General features: G+C 41.6%; 1 protein-coding gene across 1 annotated transcript; it reads right to left on the minus strand.

Annotated features, from left to right (window-relative positions):
• Positions 1 to 4,020: 4,020 nt before the first annotated feature.
• On the minus strand, positions 4,021 to 7,021 carry LOC120747010. Its single transcript, XM_040052583.1, has 3 exons — positions 6,958 to 7,021; positions 5,036 to 5,811; positions 4,021 to 4,996 (listed from the first exon to the last, which is right to left on the minus strand). The coding sequence occupies exons 1-3, from the start codon at positions 7,019 to 7,021 to the stop codon at positions 4,352 to 4,354; spliced, it is 1,485 nt and encodes a 494-aa protein (XP_039908517.1). The 3' UTR covers positions 4,021 to 4,351.
• Positions 7,022 to 8,935: the final 1,914 nt, after the last annotated feature.

Genomic DNA, 8,935 nt, shown 5'->3' on the forward strand with positions numbered 1-8,935 from the left:
TGTGTCCAAGTCACTATCTAATATCACATTAAAATCTCCTCCACATATGCATATACCTTCTGCTTCTAGCACAAGAATATCAAAAATCAATTTAAAGAATTCCTTATTACTTTCAGGGGGGGCATACACATTCATCAATGTGACCATTGTTTGATTAATCACACCCTTGACAATGACATATCTACCTTCCTTATCCTTTATTTCTTTGTGAGATTGAAACTTAAGGGAATTAGTTATGAGAATTGCAACCCCTCTTTTCCTAGAGTTTGTATGAGAGCTGTAAAAGGTGTTTTTGAACCCAAATTTCCTCAATTTTTCGTGTTCTATTTCTGATAAATGAGTTTCTTGTAGGAAAGTTATCTGTGTCTTCTCCTTTTTCAGTTTAGTCATAATCTTGGCTCTTTTAACTGGGTTACAGATTCCATTAACATTTAAGGACATACACTTTATTTCTTCATGTGCAGTGAGCATTATCCTTTTGTGATCTACCGGCTATCTTTTGAGACCCCCATAGGCACTCCATTGAACCCTTGTTTAAACAAAACATCAACAAGTTACAACTTAGTTTAACTATGTACAGATAAGAGGACTTCAATAAAGAGGTACCAGCCACCTTCCCCACCTGTTGTTCCTCTCTTTGTTTTTGGGGGGTATGTCTTTCATATTGAAAGGGCCCCCCTCCAGTAATGAGATATGACTCACGAAAGATTGTCACACTCATACTAGTCATTATTGTGTACTGTCCATCCCTAGCCAACTTTGTGTTTCCATATAATCCTACCAGACACACCGTGAATCCATCTTGTTGTTATACGTCTCCTTATACGCCTCTCATGCATGGTTATCGTTATGCTGAAATTCTTGAAGTCTCTCTCGAGCTCGCCTGCTAGTCACCCCAGCATACGTGGGCCGGACCGGTTTCCATGTCGCTGCCCCGATTGACAGACGTCCCTCGGTGCTCCCTCTCTCCCGGCTGTTTATCCCTTTTTCCACGTTGTACCCTCTCACTTGCAGGTCGTTAGCAGCCTCCTCCGCGTTGCCATAAGTTTTCACTCCATTTGGCCAGTGGATTCGCATCTTGCTGAGAGGAGTCTGGAAGCGGATGCCTTCTTTCTTTAATATCTTTTTGATATTCACGTACGCTTTACGTTCTTGCACCATTCTCGCCGAGTAGTTGTGGTCAAAATAAACCCTGCTTCCGTCCAGAGTGACTATTTTCTTTTCCCATGCCTTTTTAAGTATCATCTCTTTAGTTGTGAATTGTTGGAAATTGACAACGACTGACCTTGGTGGGAGACCCGCTGCCGGTTTCGGGGTTAATGCTCTGTGTGCGCGTTGAATCTGGAGGTTGATGTTAATATTAAGCTCCTCTCTGAGCCAGGCTTCCAGAAACTGGGCCAGCGATTCTGCCTTAGATTCGGCTCCCTCTTGTATTCTGTAGATCCGCAGATTGTTACGTCTGGATCGCAGTTCCAAGTCATCCAATTTGGCCATCATCGTTTTTTGTTCTCTCATTAGTTCTGTCAGGGTTTGATTGGCCTCGTGGCTCCACGTCTCTATTTCTTCCGTGCGCGTCAGCGCAGCTTCTAATTTCCCTTCTTGTTCTTTAAGTTCTGTAGTCATGCTCTTGAACTTCTGGTCGATGTCTTCTTTGAATTTAGACAATTCGTGTCTCATTTGGCCAGTAATTTCTTCTTTGAACGTCGTGAAGTCTGATTTCAATTCATTTTGGAGTGATTGAATTTGTTTGCTAATACAATCCAGTCCGTTTTGAAATGCGACCATATTAGCTTCAGGTGCTAGCTTGTCCTCGTTGTTCGGATGTTTTATGTCTTTACCTTGGGTGTCCGTAGTTTTTTTATTCTTTGCTTTTGTTGTCCCTCCGCTCATCTTCCAAAGTTGTTTTGTCTCACGCTTCAATTCGTGTTTTAGCGGAGTTTATCTACTTGGCTTATGGGAGCTCTGTACTTTTGCGACCATACTGCTCTACCGCCTCACCGGAAGTCCCGCGAATGTCTTCTTAGGTTCCAAGAGAAATGTTTCTGGCAGAGCTTCTTCCGTGCAACACACAGCTTGGGCAGACACAGTTATGGGCAGCCAGCTAAACCCAGACACCCAGCGTAAAAAGCATTTGTGATGGGATATTAGCCTGAGCTGTTCTCTCATTTGGAGTGTCTGTCTCATTTCATGCTGACATCTAAGAGCTCAGCAGGTGTATTTTCAGGCAGTAAGCATCCACTTTAAACCGCTGGATCTAATCACTTCTGGCATCTGTCAGTCACACTCTGATAATGTGTAATGGCATCTGGTGTGAATATGCAGGTAATGGCCTCAGTAAATGAATGCAAGGTAACCTTTACCCCACTGGAGAGCCACAAAAAGCAATCAGAGGTGGCATGGAGGACTTGTTAATGATATTTGCGGCTATTCAAACAGACACAGTAATGGGCTCTTTATATGCTCTGACAGAAACTGGCACAAAATGTGGATGAGCCCTCTGTGGTTCCTTGTCACAGCTAATGTCAGAGGTTGGAATTTATGTATGAATATTTAAGGACAAACATGTAGACAATAAACAATGAACAAGAAGTCTGTAAGGAATGTTCCAATTTTATTTATTTTTTACTCCAAAGCTCAAAGTAAGGCAAGTAAGTATTTTTCAGGGCAAATCCAACCTCAATTCAATTCAATTCAATTCAATTCTTTATTTATTTGTCACATGTAGTTATAGCTGGTACAACATACAGTGAAATGTTTTTCCTGGCTAAAAAAGTACTCCCCCCGACTGTGCAGACATGCTAAAAAGGATTTTAAATAAACTAAAAAAAAAAAAAGGGGGGGGGGGGGGGGGAGAAACAAAAGTTAAAAAGTAAAAAATAATATAAAAAACAATGTAAAAGTCCATATGTTTGTGCTTATAAGTATATATCCATGACGTGCAGGATATTGTACTGTAATAATTTAAATGAAAAAACTATAAAAATATACATTATTTACATAGTACAGATATATATAATAAGGTACGGATAAGGTTCAGAGAGAAAAGTAAAATGCAAATTATGTACTGTGTGTGAGATTGTCCATCATGTCGTCCGGTTTGTGTTTTGGTTGAGGAGTCTCACTGTTTGTGGGTAAAAACTCCTCCTGAACCTTTCTGTTCTTGTTTTCAGGCTACAGAGGCGCTTTCCTGACCTCAGTAGCCTGAACAGTTTGTGGGCGGGATGGCTGGAGTCCCTAATGATCCTGATGGCCCTGGATCTGCACCTTTCAGCATAGATGTCCTGCAGTGCTGGTAAAGATGTTCCCATAGTGCGTTCAGCTGTGCGCACAACCCTCTGCAGGGCTTTCTGTTGCTGTACTGTGCAGTTCCCGTACCACACCATGATGTTGTTGCACAGGATGCTCTCAATGACACCAGTGTAGAATCTCCTCTGTATATTCTTGGAGACCTTAAACCTCCTTAGACGCCTCAGGTGATAGAGGCGCTGTCTGCCTTTACTAATGAGGAAGTCCGTATGTGTACTCCAAGTAAGGTCCTCGTTGATGTGGACACCGAGGTATTTGAAGTTGGAGACTCTCTCCACAGGGGTTCCATTGATCTGAATGTGAGTTTTCTCACCTCTCTGTTTTCTAAAGTCAATCACCATCTCCTTTGTTTTACTGATGTTCATGGAGAGGTGATTTGCCTCACACCACTTTGCTAGTCCATCCACCTCACTCTGGTAGGCCCTCTCGTCGTTCCCAGAGATGAGTCCCACCACCACTGTGTCGTCAGCAAACTTCACAATGGAATTAGTGGGGTGTCTGGCCGTGCAGTCCGCGGTGTAGAGGGAGTAGAGAAGGGGGCTCAGTACACATCCCTGGGGGGCCCCTATGTTCAATGAGAGTGTATGGGAGTACACATCCCCTATTCTCACTGACTGTGGTCTCGCGGTCAGGACCAATCCACCTGCACAAAGATGTACTAAATCCCAGATCTTGGAGCTTACCCGAGAAGGTGTGGGGCACTATGGTGTTGAATGCTGAGCTGTAATCTATAAACAGCATTCTCACATAGTTCCCACATCCCTCATCTAGATGGCTCAGTGTGGTATGCAGGACCTGTGCTACAGCATCCCCGGTAGATCTGTTTGTCCGGTATGCAAACTGCAGTGAATCGAAGTCGGGAGGAAGAAAGGAACTGATAAAGGGTTTCATGAGCCTCTCAAAACACTTCATCACTACAGATGTTAGGGCTACTGGGCGATAATCATTTAGGCTAGCTGGGCGGGTGTTCTTCGGGATCGGAACAATCACTGATGTTTTAAAGCAGGTGGGGACTACCTGCTGAGCCAGAGAGGCATTGAAGATACTAGTGAAAACTGTGGTCAGCTGATCTGCACATACTCTTAGCACACGTCCCTGGTATGCTATCTGGTCCCGCTGCCTTCCTGCAGTTTGTTGCCCTCAGAGCTCTCCTCACATCATGCTCAGAGAGTATCAATGGTGCTGGTTCAGCAGCGGGGGCAGGTGCAGAGCTCTGAATTGCCGCCACAGCAGGCACCTCGAAACGCGCAAAAAAGGCATTGAGGTCGTCAGCTAATTCCGGTTTCATACATCTCACAGTGCTGGGTTTATAATCTGTGATTTTTCGTAGCCCGTCCCATATACGTCGGGAGTCACCATGTTGGAAGTGCGACTCCACATTGTCCTTGTAGCGCCTCTTAGCCGCTTTCACAGTCTTCCTTAGACCATAAGAAGCTGCTTTGTAGCTGGTCATATCGCCCAATGTGAGCCCATTTTTATAGGCAGTGGTCCGTGCTTTGAGAGCTCTCCTGACAGTAGAATCAACCCAAGATTTTTGATTGGGAAAAATCCGGATTGTAGCCGAGGGGATGATGGTATCCACTAGCATTCCAATGAAGCTAATCGCTGTGTCCGCGAACTCGTCAATGTTTGCGGAAGTATCCTGGAATACGTCCCAGTCTACGTCACCGAGTGCGTCCTGCAGCGTCGCCTCTGATTGGACAGTCCAGCGTCTGACCTTTCGCGTCACCGGGGCTTCCTGATGAAGCCTTTGTTTATATTCCGGTGCGAGTAAGATGGCGACGTGGTCCGATTTCCCAAAAGCCGGTAACGAGATGGCTTTGTAGCCACCTTTAAAAGGGCTGTAACAGTGGTCCAGCGTGTTGTTGCCTCTGGTGGGACAGGTGACATGCTGGTGAAAGTTAGGCATGACCTGTTTTAATTTAGCCCTATTAAAATCCCCCGCCACGATGAGGGCGGCATCTGGATGTTTAGCCTGATGGCCGCTCAACACATCATGGAGGTCCGATAGCGCCTTGTTGTTGTCCGCTTGTGGCGGGATGTAAATCGCAGAGATGATCACAGCAGTGAACTCCCTAGGGAGATAGAATGGCCGACAGAGGATGGTGAGAAGCTCCAGATGGGGTGAGCATGACCGGGACAGGACCGTGATATTCCAAGGGTTACACCATCTGTTATTGACCATAAAGCAAACCCCTCCACCCCGCAATTTACCGGACTCTGCGGTTCTATCCGTGCGGAAAACAGAGAATGATTCCGCCGGGGTTATCGCGTGGTCCGGCACAGAGCTGGTCAGCCAGGTTTCGGTCAGGCAGAAGATGTTGCAATCCCTGATGTCTCGCTGGTACCTGGTTCTCGCCCTAATATCGTCCAGCTTGTTCTCAAGTGACTGGACGTTGGCTAGCAATATGCTAGGCAATGGAGGACGGTGTGCTCTGGTACGCAGTCTGTTCCGGACCCCTGCTCTTCGACCCCTGTGTTGCCGTCTCCTTTGACTCCGGCGACCTAAAATTTAATCCATATAAAGTATGTGTTTATAGAATCCATATAGAATTTTAAATCACTTCATTTTAGTATGTCATTTATACATTTTTTTAAAAATAAATTGTTATTTAGTAGCTGTTATTGGTTCATGGTATCATTTTGAAAATTTAGTTTCAATGTAATGTTTTAATTTAATTTTATATAAATGATATCAAATCACAACAACAGTCACCTCACAACTTTATACTGTAAGGTAAAGACCCTAAAATAATAGAGGGAAACTATCAAACAACCCCCTTTCACCAAGATTTAACAGACAGTGGGAAGGAAAAACTTCCCTTTAACAGGAAAAATCGTAGGCAGAACCAGGCTCAGGGTGGGGCAGCCATCTGCTCCGACTGGTTGGGGGTGATTTGAGAAAGACACATTGTGTAAGAGATCAATATTAAGTAATTATAAAATGCAGAGTAGTGTATAAACACATAGTGAATGAATCATGGGAAGACCCCAGCATACTAGACATAAGGGAAGGGAGGTTTGAAGGTCACCTGATCATGCCCCAGACTGTGTAAATGATTCATCTTTAGCTACTATTGCATATTTCTGCCATAACCTGAATGGCATTTTTTTTCATGTCACATTTTACTTAAAGCTACACTATATTGCCATATGTCTTTGCTTGAACTCAAGAAACAAAGTCAAGAATTTAAACTAAAGTCTTAAAATAGGCATTAACAGTTTAATATGATAGATACTTTGTTTGTGGTTGTACTTGTTTGTGAAGTTGTCTGAAATACTCACTACTGTTTTTAGAACATTATTTGATTTTTAATCTTTGTTATTTTTTTCATGATGACATTTCAGTATACACCGCTCAAAAAAAATTAAAGGCACACTTCGAAAAGATCTCAGTGGGGAAAACAATCATGCCGGGCATCTATACCAATATGAACTAGGTAATGTGTTAGGAATAAAAGGATGCCACGTCATTTTGATGCACAGGTTGAGGGCCAAATTCAAAAACACCCCAAAATTCACAGTGAAAAAAGGATGCACAGGCTAGTCCAATTTCATGCCAACAACTCAAAATGCTACTCAGAGTTGCCTGACTGTAGAGGTCTATGCTTCCCCACACCATCACTGACCCCCCCACCAAACCAGTCATACTGAACAATGTTACAGGCAGTATCATGCTTTCCACAGCTTTTTTAGACTCTTTCAGATCTGTCATGTTCTCGGGGTGAACCTGCTTTCATCTGTGAAAAGCACAGGGCACCAGTGGTGGACCTGCTAATTCTGTGCACTGTAGAAGTAGCAGATACAGGTCCTGCCGATGGGTTAAGGATCTTCTACGGCCCGATCCAGCTCTCCAAGAGTAACTACCTGTCTCCTGGAATCTCCTCAATGCTCTTGAGACTGTGCTGGGAGACACAGCAAACTTTCAGACAATGTCACGGATTGATTTGCCATCCTGGAGGAGTTGGACTACTTGTGGAATCTCTGCAGTTATCACCTCATGCTATCAGTTGTGACACTGATTCTAGCCAAATGTAGACCTAGTGAAACTGATTAACAACCCCATATGCTACTTAACTGACCAGATCAATGTCTCACAAGTTTAACAGATTTGATGCCAGTCTTATGTCCCATGAATTTTTTTTTGAGCAGTATATTTAAGTTAAAGTACCCTGTGGCTCCAATCGCTCACTGTGATGCTTTCTCTTTTAAACCCTTGTAAAACTCACACTCTAGTTCTGCACCTATTCATCAAGTTATGTTTACGTCTTGCAATAAATATTTATATGTTCTGCATCATTTTGTGCTTTGTCTCTTCCCTTCTTTTACTGTGAAGATAGCTGAGACTTGTTCGAGTCTCAAAGTTCTGGTGGCATTTTAGTTTCATTTGTAAATGCTTTGTAGGATATAGATGATTCTCATTTTTAATAAAGCCACAGAAAAAAAGTGAACTAACAACTAGTTACCATCTAAATTAACCACAAATTAGAATATGAAATAGTTATAAAATCTTTATTAATACAACTAGTTCATTTCAAATGTGCCTTTAAATGCTTTATTAATCATTTACATAGACTTTTTAAAATTATATCATGAACCGTTAACAACTCCCAAATAACTTATTTGTATTTTATGTAATGATTTATTTAGGATTAGGTTTTCCATCACTTATGAAGTATTAAATGACTAAATATTAAAATTCTACAAAACTATTTGGTAGCATTTTATTGTAATGTCACACTAGCGAGGGCTCCTCTTTAGTATGCCATTTATAAATACAGATATGTTTTTCCATCTGTTACTGTTACACTATATACAGATATCACTGCAATTACATCACTACTAGTAATAATCATATTCATAATAATATATCTTTATTTATAAATGGCAAACTAGGGATGATTAATGCTATATAAATGATGAATTCAGCACTTGCTAATACTTTATTAATACCTTAATAATGCTTAATAGTGTGAAATTACTATGAAGTACAAAACAACTATTTACATCAATGTTTATAAATGACAAGCTAAAAGGGAGTATTGGTTTTTAAATGATGAATTAAGTTTCAACTAATACCTTAATAATGCTCAATAGTGGGTGGGTATTATAAAGTGTCACCCAACATGGATTTGTTTTGGGTTTTTACTGTAATGTCTGAAAACTCCCTTACTTCTTTAGGCAAGTTTTTGCGTATAAATCTTGTTTTTGCTGTGTTTTGATGGTCAGTATATATTTTTATATTGATGTTATGTTAAACATATAGTTCTCATCATCCTCTCACTTTTCAAGTACCTAAAAAAGTTGGAATTTCAACAAACCTCTATGTTAGACAAAATTTGGAAAGACCCTGAACATGGTGACACTGCAAAAATATTTTATGAGATGTAATAGGTGATATATATGTGAATTAATAAAGCAAAATCAGGCAAGCTGTAAATGATTATGATTAAGGTTAGTTATTCATTTGGAATAAAAATGGTTTTGGGTGCCACATTCAAAGTCAGTATTTCTCCACTATTCCATTCTCTTTTTCCTCCATTCTCTCTCCTTGTCTCCTGAAATTCACAACTGCTCCTACTGGGATAATCAATCCTTAATCAGCCCTCCCCACTGCATTCATGAGACA

Source organism: Simochromis diagramma, unplaced genomic scaffold, assembly GCF_900408965.1.
Source record: "Simochromis diagramma unplaced genomic scaffold, fSimDia1.1 OVJJ01000702.1, whole genome shotgun sequence".
NCBI lineage: Eukaryota > Metazoa > Chordata > Actinopteri > Cichliformes > Cichlidae > Simochromis > Simochromis diagramma.